Source organism: Mya arenaria, chromosome 1 (genome assembly GCF_026914265.1).
Source record: "Mya arenaria isolate MELC-2E11 chromosome 1, ASM2691426v1".
NCBI lineage: Eukaryota > Metazoa > Mollusca > Bivalvia > Myida > Myidae > Mya > Mya arenaria.
The window spans coordinates 53,106,437-53,127,699 of NC_069122.1; the positions used below are offsets into that span (position 1 = coordinate 53,106,437).

Genomic DNA, 21,263 nt, shown 5'->3' on the forward strand with positions numbered 1-21,263 from the left:
ACTTTAAAGCTGCATTCAAACTGATTGACAATTTGACCTTTCTTTTAGCTTTTGTCTCAGAATCAGCGGATTTTGGTATCAATGCCTTCAATTCAATCATATAATATAAATCCCAATAGAACATATCTCAATAATTTGGAAAACTGCCGAAAACACATTTTCCTTAAAGCGTTAGTAATTCCGTTTGCCATAAAAAAAAATTTCGAACGTAAATATGAAAAACTTCGATCTATCTTTAGTCATCAATCTTGTTTCACTGTTTTCCAGAATTATGTAAAAATTGCTCATTCCAAGACAACATATACAAAACGGTCAATCTCTGAGGGTGCCGCATTAAATCTAAATATTCTTTTATAGGCACACGTACAGCCGGTTATAATCGCATGCGTTTCCTCTTGGAGAGCCTGCGAGACCTGGATGAACATTTCATTAAAGATGGTGGACGTCTGTTCGTTTTTACCGGACCTGTCCTTACCATTCTTACAATATGTTCAAGGTGAATATACTTTTTGAAATTTTACCTAAACTATCTATTTGGAAAAGTCCGGATTCTCCTTTCAAATTTGAATGTTCTAAAGAGCAATAAATAACGCGAGAGTCCAGCCTGATTTTGTAAATGTAATGAGTAGAGGTTTGTAAAGTATATGAATGAAAAGCTAATATATTTTTATATGTATTTAATTATAGTAATTACTTGGGTAAAGATCTTATACTCAGAATATTATCGTTCATGGTGAGCTAGGTAGAAATTCTTTGTTTAGGAAACATGCTGTAAATTGTATTACATATTGACTGAAAACAGTGAATATGCAAACTATTAAAAATGTTACAAATGTGTGAGTTTGTATAAAGTATGGTTAAAACAAGATACACAACAAAATAATAGCGGTGTTATAATTATAGTTAGAAACGTATTACAAATACGTATGGTATATGGTTAAATCAAGCTGTCTGAAATATACAATTTACATGTTTGATAGCAGAGATTTACGGATATATTTATAGAAAACTCGGGAAAAGGGTCTTGCTGAGTTTAAACCTATTTTTATCTGACCTTTCTAATATCGAAATTGATAAACATAGAATTGCTTTGTCAAGAATAAGACTATATACACACATATAACAAGAAGAGACAGGCTGATGTCATTCGCCAGTAGGTATACATTAAGCGGAAAGAAAATGACATCTATGTAAAATGCATTAATATGTAAAAAAGAGATTTTTTATTGCAGATATTTAAATGCTGCAAATACAATGAAATTGTTTCTGCAATTTAAAGTAATTGAGTAACGGTAACAACAGATTCTCATAATGTTTTTATAGAGCCACCTGGCCCCATTATCACAAAAATACTCAAATCTAATCTTAATTTCAATCTCAACTTATTTTACCACATAAAAGCATAGTATGATTCAAAATCTTGCATGTTTTTTATACTTTTTAAAAACGTATTTTCTTATAAAATGTAGATAAAAAGATTTGTCAATATTTCAAAGAAAAGATTATTCTAGCGCAAAAAATATACTGGAGTATTTTTTAAGAACAAAGAAAAGTGCTCAAATACATTTTTGACTCTAGAATATATTTCCCTTGGAATTTGATCAAATGTAATGAATTTACCTCGTTAAACATGTTTAATTTAATGAAATGAATACATTCTAAAACTGTTTATGTACTTAATTTTGATCGGTATAATAACAGAAATATCATATGGCAACATGTATGACATTGATATTGTCAACCCTCGAAACAGAATGTCACCCTTGGCTAACCTCTCGGGTGACATTCTGCTCTCGGGTTGACAATATCAATGTCACACATGCTGCCATATGATATTTATATATTATTATAAGCTTAATTTTGAACTTAGTGAAACTGTCAATAAGTTAACAAGTGTGACTACTGTAACAATTTCAGTCGCTAAAATGTAACCAAATCCAGTTTAATCACATTATGAACAAAGTCAAGCAAACACAGAACAAGAAACCAATCATTACAAGACAGTCCAAAGTCTTCACAACACTAAAGATTCAAGGCAAAACACATGAATTTCATCTCAGCGCCTTTCGAATAAGTAAACCCTTAAGCATCTTAACGCCTCTTAAAGCATCGATACTGATCTCTTACGGCTGATTACGGTAAATGATGTAATAGAAAGGTCTAGTTACGACGGAAATAACCTACTTTAGGAAAGAGGTAAGGGTAAACTTAAATTAGTTGTTGCGTCCCTGATGTATGCATAAGAATACTTTTCGAAGAACATACGTTTGTTTTAAGTATGCGTACCCGAAATAAGGGCAGATTACGCATCAGAAATAACTAACAAAATTACGGACAGACATGAGAGAGATTGAGATTATAAGTATCTTCCATGGCCGAGAGTGTAAGATAGGTTAATTCCGACCCGAGCGTAGGGTGTTTTGCGGATACAAGGTTTACCGAGTTTCCACAAAACACCCTGCGCGAGGGTCGGGGTGAACCTATCTTACACGAACGGCTATGGATGATGCTTTTTCTCCCACCTATGTAAAACACAATTAAGTAAAAATGTATTTTTTGCTGAAACTCTGTTGTGCTTAGTGAAAATAATTCGTACGGATATGCGATAATTCGTGGTTGCCATGGATATTCGCGCAGGGATTCCGAGTATGTGAATGGTCTGATCGGTCTTTAGATAGTTCTAAGAAGAGTGAAACATTATTTCTTGAAAGGTGCGTGAAAACTGTTTTCTGGTGACATTTGAAGCGAGAAATATTTAACAAGCGTTCTAAATATTGCCACAAGACAAGGTTTCCATGATGCTACAGACGACAGTCTTTAACAAGGGAGGTAATTACAATGTGGTGATCATTAAAAGAAGTTCCGTACGGGCATTTTATCTTCGCCCGTGGACAAGAAAAGAATTTCTAGCATGGTTAAATTTATGGATCTACTTATCTGAGGTGGGAGAAACGTTTCTGAACTGCATTATTTCGTATTTGACCATATTCCTTCATTTCTAAATACTTTTTTCGGTGTTAGGAGTCTCTGTACTTTGATTAATTCTTGGAACTACATCAGCAGTGAAAGATAGGTATGGTGATTTTTCTCAAACATTTATAAATAATTATTATATTATTTAAATAAATTATGACGTCAACTATATTTATTTTATAGCTGGTACACCTATGAAAACAACGTCACTTGGCATAAATGGGTTGCTCTGTTTTGCCCGACATTTCTTTTAAATATAACAAGCAAAATCGATATACTTAAATAAAATATCTCATTTTAAGAGAATAAATTCTGACTATTTTGGGGATATATATAATAATATAAATATAATATAAGGATAATGTTCATATAATCAGTCCACATATTTGTTATTGACCCTCTTTCGGTGTAGATCATTAATTGTAGGTTAATTTTCTCTATTTGTTCATGACCCATATTGTACGTAAAACATTGATAACAATGCACTATGAATGCTTGGGGAAACAATTGAACAGAATCAAAAACGCGAATATTTCCTTGCATTGATCATTGTTTATGGTTGGTTATACAGAATCACAGTAAATCTGACGTACTCCCTGTTTAATCAGGTGGCAGTGGCCGTAGGTGACCCACCTAGACCAGTAGATGTCCCTGACTTATCTAAAGTCAAATTCAAGGTCAATAACGACCACGACAAGTTGTTTGGCATTCCTGATATCCAATCATTTGGTAAGTTGTAGGTTACCCGTCTAGACCAGTAGATGTCCCTGACTTATCTAAAGTCACATTCAAGGTCAATACCGACCACGACAAGACTTAGTTGTTTGGCATTCCTGATATCCAATCATTTGGTAAGTTGTAGGTGACCCACCTAGACCAGCAGATGTCCCTGACTTATCTTAAGTCACATTCAAGGTCAATAACGACCACGACACGTTGTTTGGCATTCCTGATATCCAATCATTTGGTAAGTTGTAGGTGACCCACCTAGACCAGTGGATATCACTGACTTATCAAAAGTCACATTCAATATACAAAACGACCACGACAAGTTGTTGGGCATTCCAGAAATCCAATCATTCGGTAAGTTGTAGGTGACCCACCTAGACCAGTAGATGTCCCTGAATTATCCAAAGTCACATTCAATATCCATAACGACCACGACAAGTTTTTTTTTGGCATTCCTGATATCCAATCATTTGGTAAGTTGTAGGTTACCCGTCTAGACCAGTAAATGTCCCTGACTTATTAAAAGTCCCATTCAGTATCAATAACGACCACGACAAGTTGTTTGGCATTCCAGACATCCAATCATTCGGTAAGTTGTATGTTACCCGTCTAGACCAGTAAATGTCCCTGACTTATCCAAGTCACATTCAATATCCATAACGACCACGACAAGTTGTTGGGCATTCCAGATATCCACTCATTCGGTAAGTTGTAGGTTACCCGTCTAGACCAGTAAATATCCATGACTTATCAAAAGTCACATTCAATATCCATAACGACCACGACACGTTGTTATGCATTCCAGATATTCACTCATTTGGTAAGTTGTAGGTGACCCGCCTAGACCAGTAGATGTCCCTGACTTATCAAAATTCACATTCAGTATCAATAACGACCACGACACGTTGTTATGCATTCCAGATATTCACTCATTTGGTAAGTTGTAGGTGACCCGCCAAACCAGTAAATGTCCATGACTTATCCAAAGTCACATTCAATATCCATAACGACCACGACAAGTTGTTTGGCATTTCAGATATCCACTCATTCGGTAAGTATTTAGTGTAGGAGTTTTGAAGTTTATCCACTCACTTGGTAAGTAAGAAGTCAACGTTTTTTAAGAAGTCCCTATCACTCAGAAGTGTATCTTCTTTCAAATAAACATTCACTTGATAAATAATGTGTTTCGGCTTATTGAAGTATACCCCCAAACTTAGTTTATAATAAGTGTAGGTTTAATCACTTGGTAAGTAATAAGGGTAGGTTAGTTGAACTATACCAACTCATATGTTAAGCAATAAGCGTAGGTTTTTAAGTATAACCAATGACTAGGTCAGTGATATGGGTAAGTGCTTTGAATAAAAGTTTGAATAATACGAACTCACTTGGTTAGTAATAAGCGTTGGTTCTGTGAAGTTAAACCATTAACTTGGTAAGTAAAAAAAGTAGTTTTTTAAGTATACCAAGTCCTTTGGTTACTAATAGGCGTAGCTTCTTTGAAGTTTTCCAAGTCACTTGGTTTATTAATGTATGTTAGCTCTTTAAAGTATACCCAATCACTTGGTAAACAATATGTTAAAGTTCTTACTAACTTGTACTGTTATGCTGATGTAACTTGTTCGGATTTTGAGCAATAACAATAATTAATCTTCCTCGGTAAGATTAATATAATGTTTTTTTCCTGTTACTTTGGTGCACGAATTTCCTTCCATGGTGTAATGGTATTGGGCAAGAAAAATCAATACAGGCATTTTCTTCTCGTTTCATAGTAACCACTTGTATAAGCGTCTATTGATTTGTAAAGCTATGTTTATTAAAATTTATTTGTAAAGCTTGTTGTTGTTTTTTTTGTATTTATTTGTAAACCTTATTTCTTTAAAACAATGACAGTATTATTCTATTCTTACTTAGTCATTCTTTAAATGTCATTTAGGTTGAACATGACTTAATATAGGGACACTACACTTTGTGTCGTTTATGTAGGTAACTATAACAACAGTTTGTGAGCAAAGCCTTGATATACTTTGTTATTTTATGTAGATGGGTTTGCGAATGTTGATTAAGGTAGCTACGACGACAGTTTGGATGTCTGTCCTTGATTTAAATTTTGATTTCATGAATATGTGTTTGCGAATGTTTATGACGGTAGCTTAGACCACAGTTTATCACTCCTAAAGTTACTATGGGATTTCATGGGATTTTATGTAGGTGTATTTGCGGAAAATGAAGAACAGAATCAGCGCCATAACATTTGGATGGGCGGCGAGTCAAAGGCTCTGGACCTACTTCGGCATAGATTGAATGTTGAGGAGATGGTGAGTGTAAACGATGCCTTTAGATCAAGGTACACCCTCACAGTTACAAATTGCAATTGTAAGAAACAGGATAAGTTATCCGCGGGATATTTTTTGGCTTGCTTACCCGTACAAGCAATTTAATAAGTAAATATTACTTATAGGACACATCTTGACCAATAAACATTTTGACTCACTTGAACAAAACCAAATTATATTCCAGTTTATTCAATTGGCTGCTGTTTGTTTTAGTAAAATCCATTTTAAGAGTTCGCTGTTGTATACAAATACAAAAGTAATTGTCACTTGTGTTGAAGCATACATATTTTATCTAATATATTTTGCACAGAGTTTTAAAAAACAAATAAAGTTACATCATAATGGGGCGGACATTTTCCTTCACAGGCATTCAGTTGTGGTAACGTGATGCCGTACTCGTATTTATTTTTTAATTTTGACATTAAATAAATGTCCTTTTCACTCACTGTGGTTATTATTCACGTCTCCCATTTGGTTGAACTTGTCATGGCCAGCCACTCCTTATTCAGAAGCAATACATAAAATGTATTCGCCTGGAGCTATCTTTAATTGAATTAAAGAGGAATATCATTCTTTGATGAACTTTTCAGACATTTGTCTTTATGTTAATTTGGTGCTCCATACACTAAAGTTTAATTATTCGATTCATGTCAATGTAAGTAGTTACATACAAACAGCAACTAGCTAGGTCACGGTTTGTTGTAAGATTAATTTTCTGAGAGACTTTTCAGTAACAAATCTGTAAAAGTATTTACCCTATCAGATAAACCCAGGTAAGGCGTTCACGATATCTGTGGTCGGCCAGCTCATGTAGCGGGAGTACTTCTACACGATGTCTGTGAACAACATAAACTACGACAAGATGGACAGCAACCCAATCTGCCTGAACATTCCCTGGTATGAGGATAAGGATAGACTGAAGAAATGGGAACAGGTACATAACTTGTTTGTCTTCTTTCTGTGTATTTGTTTTGGGGGGTGTTAAAAAACACTAGATTTTGTCAAATCATATATTAAAGGCCTGTAAAAAGATCAAGAGTTATCATTGTGTATAAGCTTAAGTGTTTCTTTAGTTTTCTATTAAGTTATGCCTAATGGTTCGCCAATGTCATTTGCTAGAATCTACACTTGGTGGAGATGTATTAATGTTTATCTTCTAAATACCGGGGAGGACGATTTTGTAATTAAATAAACACGTGTTTGAGTCTTTCTGGTAGTGTTATATAGAAAACAATGTTACGATAATATGAAGAACACACATACTATTGTCAGGGAGAGACTGGTTATCCATGGGTTGATACGATTATGAAGCAGCTGAAAAACGAGGGTTGGATTCACTACGTGTGTCGTCTCGCGACGTCCACTTTCCTAACTCGCAGGGATCTCTGGCTCTCTTGGGAGGACGGACTCAAGGTGGCGGTTTACTGTGTTATCTGGTACTACTTGAGATATAAAGTTGTTCCTGTATATATAAAACACCTCACCAGCGTGGATATTTGTATCTCAGGTCTCATAAAAATTGTTACAAATAAATAGATGTTGCATGCTCCAAAACCGTTATCTTTCACACAAACGTAAAAAAACGTTTATAAAGAAATTATTGAAAACTCCATGATATAAACTATACACTATATTAAACATTTCAAATACTTTCATTTTAAAGTATGTTTTACGCAAACGTAAATTGTAAAGGTGTTTGACAAGTACCTGTTGGATGCTGATTGGTCGGTGTGTGCTGGAAACTGGATGTGGATGTCTAGCTCCGCCTTCGAGAAGATTCTCCAGTGTCCCTGTGCGATACGGACGCAAGATGGACCCCGATGGCGTATATATTAGGTGTGTTTGGTTTCAAATATTTGCCACGTAAAAGAAATGCAGACTTAGTATCACATGTAACTAAATTTCAGTCATCTTGTGTTATTTTCGTCAGTCTGATTTGATTTTCTTTGTTTCTAAATGCCAAACACTGTCAATTTGGTTGACATTTACTGTTAGACATGCTGATTGTAGAGGTTCACTTAGATAACTGTTGACATCCATGCCAATCAATTAATTCAATTCAAGCAATTATAAAAATCCCCATAGACGCTACCTGCCGATATTGAAGAACATGCCCATTTGTTACCTATTTGAGCCGTGGAAGGCCCCAAAAGCCGTCCAGGAGAAGGCTGGTTGTGTTATCGGCGTAGACTACCCCAAACCAATGGTGGATCACGCAAAGGCTTCCAAGGATTGTTACAACATGATGTAGGAAGTCAAGAATAAACTGATGGCCTCAAGCAAAGGTATGGGTATAATAAATAAAAAAGACCTTTCATGGTATTTATAGATATAATGATAAAGAGCATTAGGATTCGATCTAGGTACTATAGGTCTTTATCGCTACAATTTAATGCTTTTACATGTTTTTTTGTGACATAGCGGATTTTAACATTGCAGCAAATTGTGTTCACATTGAAATATTTATGCTTATGTTGTTAGGTTTAAGTTAACATACGCTTGAACAAAAGCATGTTTGTCGACACTATTCCCTATCGGGACATAAAGACAATCTAAGCGTCCATGAGACCTTATGCAACCAGTAATTTATTTTCATAATCCTGCAAATATATATAAACAAATTATTCACATACCCCTCGATATGAAGAAAGAAGAAGAAAGAACAATGATTTATGTTAACATAGCGGTTCTCACCCACTGTATAATGTTTATTAGTAATGTTCGCATTTACCCATTAAGATGTACATTCTACAATGCCACTTAGAATTGTTCGCATTTACCCATAGATATGAACATTGAGCTTTTCACTTATGAATAAGTGATATTTTGGGACTCCAACTAATTTAAAAGATACTGGCAAATGAAATACCATTTTTTGCAGAAATCGAACACTGTTGTCCAGCCAACTCTGACGAGGTTGGCCAGTTCGTCTGGCTGCCGGGGACCCACAAAGGAATCTGCTCCTCGGGTAAACAGGAGACGAGTGAAGGGGTGCTGTGTGACGGACTCGTGGGAATGTGAGCCTTGGGGAAGGGGTTTGATGGGGAGTCAGTGAGTTTGACTGCAGGGGACCAACACTGGCATGTGTCTAGGGATTTTGAAGCTGTGGGTATATGGACATTATCTTCAGCTTTTAGCTTGGATTAGTTGGTAGGGAAGGGAATGGGATGGGTGAATAAATGAATATATATTGTATTGAATAATATTGTCAAAAACACTCTCGTTAATATCATTTCAAAACAACAACATACATATGCTCACACTCACGTACTTTTGTACTATTATTAAAGGATTGAGTGCATATGTTTTCGTGTGTGTTCATTTACTTTGAAGCAGGAGCATACGAGGCTTTCCATGCAGCTCGTTTTCGCTTCTTAAATCAAAGTGCTTAAAGCGTCGAAAGGTCTTCGGCTAGCTACGGTTTGTGAGTATAGTCATGTAATTGTAAATCAAATTTGCATAAACATCTAAATTGTGTATGCGTGATCATGAATTCCTTCGGAAATACTCTTTTTATGTTAAAATCAGTTAAATCAAGACCATTGAGTATCAGTCACTTGAAATACTAATTGAATATGTAAAATACCCAAATAATTACAAAAGTATGAAGTAAAACTCATTTGCATACGAAATAGTATCTGTAACTTTGATTTTTGTAATCAATGCATTGCCACGGATAAAGCATTTAAGGTATTTTTAGTAAAATCTAATCTACATTTCAAACATGACTGGGTCGTACCTAATTAACCACCATGGCATGTCCGTTGAGCCAAATGCATCCAACACAATGCATTGGACTTGTTAAAAAAGTTTATGTATAAGGGCCTTACACAGTGCAAAAGTGGGTGGGGAAGGTCCAAAATAAAAACGTTTCAAAAGTTTATGTTTTGGTTAGTTTTGAGTGAGTAAAACATACACCATTTGTTACATGTTTGGGGTACTAAGGAGTTGACTCGATTTTACAGAGGAAGACTTTATCAAATTTTGGACCAAAAAGCATTTTCATTTTTACGGAAAAGTCTATCGACAATATCACTATGTTTTTGTGTCCACCACAAAAGTGTCAACAACTTTTCAAATTTGGCAAATTTATGGCGACAACGAAAAGTGTCAAAAAGATTAACAGAAGTCATTGGGTATGCTTACAAATAAATAGAATAACATCCCCTTTGATAAGGCAGTGTCAGTCGGAGATGGATCGTCAATTTTTTTTTTTTTTTTGATATGATTATGTGCATACGAGAATACTGAAGGTAAACTCGACGTAATGTTTCTACATCCATGCATAATAAGAAAAAGTTTGACAGGGGTGAACACGGTTTTGGATACCTTCTTATAATGTATATAATTATATAACACAGAACCAGTGATTGATAAGTTTCAGCAGAATCATTGTGGCCAGTTATTTCTCAAAAGTGGTCAGTTTCAATTTGCCTGTTATTCCCATCGGTGGCAGTATCATTCGGAGATATATAACTATATTTTGAACAAACAACCTATTTTACCATTTAAACTGATACATACTCCTGTGGTCATTCTTCAAATTTCCTGACTCAAGTTTATTGACGGAGTTTCAAACAAAGATTTTTTTTTTAAAATCCCAGAGTCAGGTTTGTAAAAAGTATTTTAGGTAACAAAACATAATTTAACATTGTAAGTAGTTAAAAACAAGTCATTGAAATTTATTGTATTCGTGCAAGTAGCCCACGTGAACTGTATTGGTTAAGCGGGAAGCCTGCCTCTTGAACGCCGGAAGTTTTCTGTTCACGTCAAGATGGAGATATAAAAGCGCCATTTCCGGCCTGTACATCCCTGTATATGTACAGAGGTATGTTTGAGGAGAACGACTTGCTGGTTAAGTACTTTAATGGTAGTTAATTGTTCACTCGAAACTATTACGATTTAAATACGCTGTGGTGTTTACAGATGCTGGTTCATTGTGTAACAATAATCTTGAAAGTGTATTGAAGATAGATTAATGATGAAGTTTGTGATGGAAAAATTAGCACATATTTTTCTGCTATTTCTAAGCTTCGTCGACAATGGTAAGTGTTATCTACAGAAACATTTAATTGCATGGTCTTTGCTAGCACATATGTCGTTTTGCAAGTCATTTTACCTTAATTTACTTTTCAAAGATTTTAAAAATAATAATTACAAAAGACCGACAATGTACAGTTTACGAATTCTGAAATACAATTCAATTTTAACGACCGTGTAACAGAAAAAGGAGCTACAGTATCTTGACATTTTATGCAACTACATTGGCTTGACTAAAATTAGTTCTTACAATACTGTTCATATTAACAACGGCATTGCTAGTAATATGTTGCGTTTATATGCCGGACATTTACCCCCGATGTCAAATATACCAACGGGTTATTATGGCAATTGGATGAACACTGGATATTTTAAATGAATTACAGCATATTTGTGTTGAAAAGTACAAACGATATAGCAAACATTTCTAACGTGTAAACCACTCTTTTTCATTTAGCGATAAAATGTTGAGGTCATTTCAGGAAAATAATATAGAAGTCTGTACATTAAGAAAAGAAAATGACATGTTTGTTTCATTCTTACATAATTCGATTTATGTATGTTTTTGCACCTGGTAACTTCCTAAACATTAGCTGAGTGCGATATCTTTTCATTACATGAACATGTATTTGAACACGTGAGTACTACATGTTGATAGCATATTAACCTCAAAGAAAGAACTAATAGCCAAACTTGAAAACAACATGTCTAAACATGGTAGTTCAAACACAGTCTGATGAGGAAATAATGAAGAAAATAATAAAAATTGTATTTATAGTAATTTAACTTCCATTATTTTGTTATATTTGTCAATTATTTACTGTAAATTCTTGCCAAAATCAAAACACACCGGAGGGCAAATCAATTACTCAGTCAAAAGATATGAAATTACCAAGGGAGTACGGTTATATATTTGTCCAAGTAGGGCATATTTACCTCCGATAGTAAATCTCGGCATATAAACGCTACATAAACTTTATTATGTATAAAGGCATTTTAGAAAAATATATTACGTATTAAAGTTAAACGAATGCTTTAAAATTTACCAACGGTATTTTAAAAGAATTTTTTCTTCGCTGTCTATTTTTCCGAAAAAAACAATATTATTTTACGCATTAAATAACGATCACCTTTATTTTACCAGGCTACTGTGGCTGTCCGGGAAATAATAACCCGACGAAAGGTAGGGTTTGCTGAACAACATTTTGTTTTCGTTATTTAACTGAGTTAAATCACCTTTACTGGCACCCAAGGTTGTCTTTAAAGGCACATGCATTGTCACTCATCATAACTATAGCAGTATAGTCACAGCTCAATGGAAAACGCTTAGACGTATATATTTATTCATGTATATCACGCCTCCAGCATAAATAACGCAACGCCAGTCACGCGGGGACCCCATATTTTTCCATATTGGGTCACCAAATTTATTTCGTGCCAAAATGGCTTCTTTTTTCCGATTTCGATTTAGGGCGCCGAAAACTATATTCGCCCCGTAACGTTGACTTGTATATCCTATACGGGGGCTTCTTATAACCCCGTTACTTATAATATTTATATGTATGTAACAGAAACAAAATGCCATCTCTAACTGAAACCGTTTCCCATTACCATGCCCTGGTATGAAAGGATCCCCAAAAGACATGCTACATGCAGTAGACATGTACTTATGTTTTGTTAATTGATTCCAACCAATACTGTAACTAAACAGACTTGTTTGGGGTGTTTTTGCAATGACCAACTTGGTAGTGTATACTTTAGTTGCCATAGTATGACATCACAGTGGTACTTAAACATCCAGATTACTACTTCCAGTGATCAAAATGTGCACAGCCGGCACACTAAAGGGACCGGAAGTCTACATAGACACATCAGAAGCCCGTCGGACTGTAAACATCAGGTCGACTGTCTGTCACTGTACAGCAACATTCAAAGACGTATCGTTTTATTCTCTATACATGGCTGGGCCACCTGGAACGTGCGGCTCCCTTTTCAAGTTTGAAAATCCAAGCGACCATAGCTCCAAATCATCACAAGAAGAGTGTTCGTTTGAAATGCATAGGACCATCAAAGTTGGGACTGAAATGATCGTTAATATCACATTGGACAAACTTCACCAACCATTTGAGGCAGACTTTTGTGCACGCATGAAGCCAGGTAATTTTTATTCTTATCATAGTAAACACCGTTAGTGTAGTAAGATGGCTGTTCTGTAATACTCATAACTGTCTTCATTACCTGCAATTCTTGCGACAATATAAACTTATTTGCATGCGTATAACGATCGTAGCCTCGAAAAATCATACAAACATCTCAAGCTCGTACGATAATTAACATAACGCGGCCTGTCAGTCAGACTAGCCGGTCGATACGCGACTGACCAATCAACGTTTAAATTAGGCGGGGCTCAACAGTTGCCAAATGATATCTGCCATGACCTCCGACAATCTCCACTTATCATAAGAAGTTTGATTACGCTGTTTACCTTATACTTATTACAAAATATGTTCCTGATATATACTAACGTATACATATAAATATATATAAATTATCCTACTCTCAGGTTTAAGGGGAAAACAACTCAGTTTAAAATGACAAGTTAGCATTAATATTGATATTAATACATTAAAAGAAACATTACGGTGGTTATATAAATAATTGTGATTTATTTATCTTGTATGACACAAGTGATTCATAATACAGAAATGAATAAAAACAGCGGAAACCATTGCGTTTTGACATTTGATCTAAACAAACGTCGTTGTTCGTTTTGAAATAATGATTACCTTTCTACCGTCACAAATTTCCGATATTATTTAGAAATAAATTATGTTACTGTTTAGACACTAAATAAGTTCCACTTAAATCATACTTTGCATTCAATTAAAAATTATTTACTAACTTAATGTTTTTTTTTGTTTTTTTGTTACGTATCGCCTTATCCCATTGTCAAGTATAGCTTCTATATTATAATCGTCTGCGTCTGCGTACTTGTCTGAGGGCCGGATATTATGTGGTCACCTGACATTGTAGGCGTAGCCTTATCGCTAATGTCATCGTGTCAATTGTATATATAGTATCTGCGATATTCTCTCTTTTGTCGTGTATGCATGAATTCAGTACTTATCTGGAGCATGAGATATTAAAATAAATGCACAATAGATTTTACAGCGCAATACATAGCGTGCGGTTTCTAAATAAATGCCCGTGATAAAGTGATGCTATGTAACTAAACAGTTCAGTATTACACCCACTGCCCTTGTGAAATGGTTCTCGTCGATACAGTAACTTTTCCTTACATAAGAAAATTGTATTAGTATATATATGACTGCTCAAGATCTATGCGGCGCGGAAGAGTTCCAGTGCAAACATGATGGAGCGTGTATCAATAAGGATTTCAGATGTGACCAACAGCCGGACTGCTCCGACGAATCCGATGAAACAGACTGTTATAACACAGGTAATCGACTGGACTCGGACTACCAAATGCCATTACTTAAAAGTGGAAACCATCGATTGACCCATTTCCGTTACTTACGAGATGGGAGAGTCAGATGGATGTAATGAAATGGGTCAGTCTTTGGTAGCCGACGCTGAGGGGATACAGACCTAATGCACTTTGCGCTTCATTGAGGTTTAAACGCCGTAAACACTACGTGTGTAAAGGTTGTTCGTGCTCTATGGATGTGCAAACGCCACATGCGTCTATACAGCAAAATGGTATACTAACTATAAGTTCATTGTTAACCCAATGTTTGTCCGAATCGGTAGAGCTTCTGACATCCCATGATTTGTCCAAACCTTTTTTTTTTTCTTATAGCTACTAAGATCCTATAAGTTATCCGAGTCTTACTGGGAACAACCCAAAGAGTGAGAACTCAAATCGCCTTCCATGCCTCAGTGGGGTACAAGCTCCTAATACAGTGGCACAAAAGCACCTCATGCCGCATTTGGTTCATACTTTGTTTACAGTAGGTCTCAAAAGGCATCCTTTGAACCATCGTCTAAAAACTTCGTTAATAGTAGGACTCAACGAGCATCCCTGGAACCGCCTTGTACAATCTCTGTACACAATTGAACCATAGAGCATAACGGGCCCTATCGGGTACAAATTCCATAAACTGTGGAACCCAAAGAGCATTCCTAGAACCATCAGAACACATCCAATGGCTAATCTGGTACTTACTCTGTGTAAAAGTAAATCATTCAATAACCGATTGGGTGCAAACTCCTTCTACACAAAGAACCAAGGAGCATTCAATTGCACATAGGAAACAAACATCGTAAACAGTGAAAGACAAAGAGCCAATCTGGTACAAACTCCGAATTAAGAGGTACACAAAAACCATCCCACGATTCATTGGATACTAATTCCGTACACAATGTCACCCAAATAGCACCTAGGGCCAGCCATATCCAGTTAGACACATAGAGCATCTAGGGACCCATATGATACAAACTTCATACACAGTGAGACCCAGAGAGCATCACAGGCTCTCTCGATTACACAATACATACACAGTGAGACACAAAGAGCATCACACGACCCATCTGTAACAAAATCCATGCACAGTTATACACAAAGAGCATCTAAAGATCCATCGGTTTCAAATGCAATACACAATGAGCCACAAAGTGTATCACATTACCCATTGGGTAAAATTCCATACAAAGTGAGCCACAAAGCGCATCACAAGACCCATTTGGTACAAACTCCATACACATTGAGACACAAGGAGCATCCTAAGACCCATCTGTTACAAAAACCATACACAGTGAGACACGAAGAGCATCACACTACCCATCGGGCACAAACTCCATACACAGTGAGACACTAAAAGCATCCCAAGTCTCATCGGGTATACACTCCATACACAGTAAGACTCAAAGGGCATTCCGAGACCCATCGAGCACAAACTCAATACACAATGAGCAACAAAGAACATCCCAAGACCCATCGGGTACAAACTCAATACACAGTGAGATACAATGATCATCTAAAGACCAATTTGGTACAAACTACATACGCAGTCAGCAACAAAGACCATCTAAAGACCAATCGGGTACAAACTACATACACAGTGAGACACAAAGAGCATCACAAGAGGAATCGGTTCCAAACTTCATACACAGTGAGACACAAAGAGCATCCAAGGACCAATTTTTAAAATAAAGGCCCATGGTCCTTCCGATTTGATTTCCCCGTGCAACTGGCAGCCGGCTCCTGTTGCAGATTGTTGCTTTTTTTAAAGTAATGCCCACAAATACATATTGTTAATGTTAGGCCTTAAAATTATCTTGTTGGCTTTCAAGTTACATGCATATATGCGTGTTATTTAACATAAGGCACAATTATTATACTAGTTTTACAACTATTGCTAAATGCAAACGTTTATAGAAACGTTAACAGGATTAATTGTCTTGCAATATACATTTCATATAGGTTTTCAATTTTATTATACTTATTAAAGTCATTGAAATGTATAACTGGTCATAATGTTTTCTTTCTCCTAGCAAAGTGCGTTAAGGGCATGGAAGCCTGTATGGACGGAAATGGTTGCTTCAGAAAATCTGATCGTTGTGACAACGTGTCGACTTGTGGAGATCACACGGACGAGAAAGACTGTGGTGTGTAATGTTTACGTATATAAAAATATACATGTTAACGTTCTAAAGAAAATAGGAAAGGCTGGCCGAACGAAAAACTTCTATTTTCTATCAAACGTTAAATTGTATATTATCATGATCAGAGGAAACAATTATTTGTGGATGTATAAAATCAAATTTTATTTAATCATTCTGTGTCACAGACTATGTCTGAACCAATGCAATGTGAGAGATATTAAAGTGAAACGTTTCAATAATTTGAGCTTGTAATTCGATTCTCATTTGTCATCTCATGCATGCACTCCTAATGAATGTCCGTTCTGAATGTCTGTGACTACGTATCGCATTCGGGAGCATTTTTGACTCGGAGGCGGATTCCTGCGGAAGGTCATACTAAACTATCGTACCGATTGTCATAGTAAAATAGTTTATGTCCAAAGTAATGTTTAAAATAGTAATTATATGTGTTGAGGAACAAATTCACACGAATGCTTTTGGGCATTATGCAGGATTTCCCTACTAAAATGTCGTTTAAACAGACTTAGAATGTATATGTGAGTATATTTTCAGGATTTCAAAATGGGCAAAACGACAAAGAACAAATGCAAGGTACGTTTAAAAAAATACAAAACAAACAATGAATTTCGCCGTCATGTTAATAGATAAATCTATGGACAAATGATCTAATTAACTATCATTTATGTTATTATTCATCTACACAGATACCGGACCTTTGATAGAAGTTGAATGTTTCGAAAGTCAGCATTTTTCTACTACCACCACAACAACTTCCACCACTACTACAAGAACAAATAAAACACACACTAAAACAAAACCTACGACAACAACAAAACCTACAACACCAACGACAAAGGCGACAACGACACCACCACTAACATCTACAAACGACATTAGAACAGCAGAGCAAACTAACGAGATAAAACCCACAAGAAAAGTTATGAACGAAATTACTGAAAATAGGAGTAACAAGGATGTTTCAACTGGTTCAAAGCCAACAGTGACTCCTAAATCATCCCTACTTACTAACCCATGTAAGTACACTCAAAGCTGTGATGTATCTTGCAAAGTTTATGAATGCATCAATCATGTAAATAAGCTTGAGCTACATTGTTAAATTAAATAGTCATGATGAGAGTGGTCTAGTGGTATCGGTTTCCTTCTTTCACACAAAAGGCTGTGAGTTTGATCCCCACCAGTGGTTATTTCCCATTTCCTTGCAAAATGGACATCAATACTGGTTTATATTCAGATCGCAGGTTCGATTCCCCGCCGCACCACTGAATATTTACTTTCAAAAAAAGAAATCTACCGTATGTATGCAATTTTTTTTTAAACCAGTCAAATAACCAGTTATGATTGTTAGCTTTTAAATCACGCAATATTTCCCTGGAATTGTTAAAAGATAATATTTTTTACCCACGACTTAATGCTGCGAACCTAATGGTGAAAATCTGCCTTATCCCCCATATATATAGCGACATTGCTTGATGAGTGTTTACAAAATCTTAATTTACAAAAGCCCCACACTTCAGATGAATAATTAAGAAACTCGTAAAACAATTGACAATTCGTTGGGTACTAATGTTTTAAGTAATATAATAGATAGTGATGTAATCATTCATTGCTTGTAAGGCCTAGCCAAATAATAGTTTTATGTTTGCAGCCATGTCAGAAAGCAGCAGTGAACCTACAAACCGAGACTTGTTGAATGTGTTGAATGCCGTGATTGGTAGACTTGAAACCGTAGAAAAAAAGTTACGGGCCATTGAATCCTTAGAAAAAAGAATGGCATCTTTTGAGGTCGACATAAAAAAGTTGTGGGTAGCGCTTGATGACCGAGTGAAGAAAGTTGACGCGAGAGTAAAACGTCTCAAAGACAAGGTGGAGGGGGCCGATATGCACGCGGCTGTCCTGACAGAGCGGATGCAGAATCTGGAAAAGGAGAGAGATACTCTGCGTGACGACGTCTCATATCTGCAATCTCAATCCATGAGCATTGCCACTAAACCGGGTTTATGTTTAAACGTTTTGCTACTGAGCATGTTTTTGTAACTTTTTTGCATATATATTGGCTTTCACCGGGGTGCCCGAGGATAACACCGACGGGAACGAGCAAGGGAAGGGTAAGAGCGGAAGCCGCGTCGGCACCTCCATGACGCCTTTAAGATCGCCCGTGAGGTAGCGGACAATATTCGTTTTGAGAAGGTTCACCGGTCACCAGGTTCCCCAGTTGCGGGCAAGACCAGGAATATTATTGCAAAGTTTTCTTTTTCAAAGACCGGGAAATGGTTCGTAAATCATGGAAACAGCTTGATAGGACCCAGTTTCGAGTTTTTGAACAATTCCCCCTGGATGTCATTCAGAAGAGAAGGAAGCTGGTTCCCAAGATGAAAGAGGCGAAGCGGCTGGGTAAGAGGGCTTACCTAACCTACGACACCCTCTACTTCGACGGAACCGCCGTGAGGGCATAGGGACACGACGACGGTGAGGTGTCCATCCTCTTGTATTGAAAGAGCAATACTGATTTTACTGATTTGATAAGTTCCTTTGATATTTGTTTTTTTATATGACACTTTGACAAATTCATCTAGTAACGTTTATTTAAGCGGTTATAGTTCGTTTAATTTAACAGAAAAAATCAAAACATAAACGCACGTAGAAATAGCGGTAAAAACCCATTATGATATCATTATCTGGCTAAAATTAGATCGTAATTTCTTTAATACTGAGGAGGATGTATATATTTGTGCATCTTATATATGGGGAGAAGGTTCGCCAGTTTACATTACATTTAACGTAGATCTATATGAAATTCTAGAAAATGACATTACATATTTTTCTGAATTTGGTAAAATATTTTTATCTGGTGTTTTAAATAGCCGTGGAGGCAACAAATGCGATTTTATTACACATGATAATGTTAATACTGTTTTTGACGACCTAGACTATGTCCCTGATTAGGGCCTCTGTTGAAAACGTACATAATAGTCTTGGGATTAAATTGCTAGATTTTTGAAAATCAACTTGTATTCGCATTTTAAATGGTAGAATTGGTGACAGTTATAAACATACTTTTTATTCTCATAACGGATCTTCCGTAATTGATTACTTATTGACCCATGAATGTAACTTTTCATTGATATCCGACTTTACTATTGGCGATTTCAATGAAAGGAGCGATCACGCTCCAATACTGTTTTCATTATATTGTAATTATTTTTCGAATAGTTACGATACATACACTGATGTTAAATTTAAATGGGATAATACTCTACGTGAACAATTTCGCACTGGGATTATTACAAAATTACCTGTGTTCGATGATATTGTTGATAATACAAACTGTTCAAATAGATTGCCAATTAATGATGTTTCAGATAGATTTATGGTTACAATCCGCAATGTCGCGGACCCGTTATTTTCTAAACGCTGTACTTATAGTAACAAGCCATTGTTTGATATTGATAGTTGTAAGAAAAATGCAGATTGGTTTGATAATGAATGTTTTAATGCACGGCGATTATGCCAAGAAGCTTTACATATTTTTAATTCGAACAAAAACGATATTAACAGAGCTAGTCTGTGTGCACAAAATAAGTCTTATAAAGATTTACTTCGTAAAAAGAAAAACTTTGCTTATCGTAAAAAAATGAAGGATATTGAGAATTTAAGAAAAAAGAACTTTGAGAATTTTGGAAATTTATTAAATCAAAAAATAAAGTTTACAATTGTAAAATCCCTTTGGAACATTTTAAAACATTTTTTAAAAATCTTAGCAACAATACGTTTGATTGCAATAACAACGAGGCTGAACAGTTGTTTGCAAGTAATGATTTTGATGACTCTACCTTTCCAGAGTTAGACCAACCTATTTCTATTATTGAAGTACGTAACGCAATAAAGCATTTAAAACGAAATAAATCGGCTGGTAGCGACTGCATATTAAATGAGTACTTGATTGAATGCGCTGACATATTAACAAGCCACTTTTGTGATGTATTTAATAGCATTTTAGCGTCTGTTTTTTTTCAGAAAAGTGGACAGAAGGTGTCATCATTCTTTTCCATAAAAAAGGTTCTGTTAATGATGTCAATAATTATAGAGGAACTACACTTGTTAGTTGTTTTTCAAAAGTATTAACAACAATTTTAAATAAGCGCATCGAGTCATTTTGTTAAGCTAATGCCACTATTTCGGATGCACAATTCGGATTTCGTATTTATCGCAATGCTCTGTGGTTTATGTTGTATAAGTCTGGTATAAAAAGTAAATTACTTAGAAAAGTGAAAGATATGTATGAAAATGTTAAATCTTGTGTTAAATCATGTACATCTTACTCTGAATACTTTTGTTATGCCGTTTGCCTGCGCCAGGGGGAGGTTATGTCCCCGATTCTTTTTCCCTGTTTGTAGAGGACTTAGAACTATATATACAAGATAGCATCACTTCCGGTTTAAGTATTGATGACATTGTATTAATTATGTTGCAATTTGCTGACGATATGGCCATTTTAGGGAAATCGCCAGCGGAAGTCCGATCAAATCGTATTTTATGGCTTCA

General features: G+C 35.8%; 1 protein-coding gene and 1 pseudogene across 2 annotated transcripts; both read left to right on the plus strand.

Moving 5' to 3' along the window:
* The window catches only part of LOC128227880 (cryptochrome-1-like), a 17,361-nt pseudogene extending 8,305 nt beyond the window's left edge, over positions 1-9,056 (plus strand).
* A 1,850-nt stretch (positions 9,057-10,906) lies between these two features.
* Positions 10,907-20,815, plus strand: LOC128225794 (integumentary mucin C.1-like). Of its 2 annotated transcripts, XM_052935728.1 has the most exons (8): positions 10,909-11,080; positions 12,220-12,258; positions 12,891-13,232; positions 14,413-14,535; positions 16,590-16,703; positions 17,253-17,291; positions 17,405-17,734; positions 18,367-20,815. In XM_052935728.1, exons 1-8 carry the CDS (start codon positions 11,014-11,016, stop codon positions 18,753-18,755), a joined length of 1,443 nt encoding a protein of 480 aa, XP_052791688.1. In that variant the 5' UTR covers positions 10,909-11,013; the 3' UTR covers positions 18,756-20,815. The 2 variants fall into 2 exon arrangements, with proteins under 2 accessions (XP_052791757.1, XP_052791688.1); XM_052935797.1 differs by lacking the exons at positions 14,413-14,535; positions 16,590-16,703 and having other exon boundaries at positions 10,907-11,080.
* The last annotated feature ends 448 nt before the right edge of the window (positions 20,816-21,263 follow it).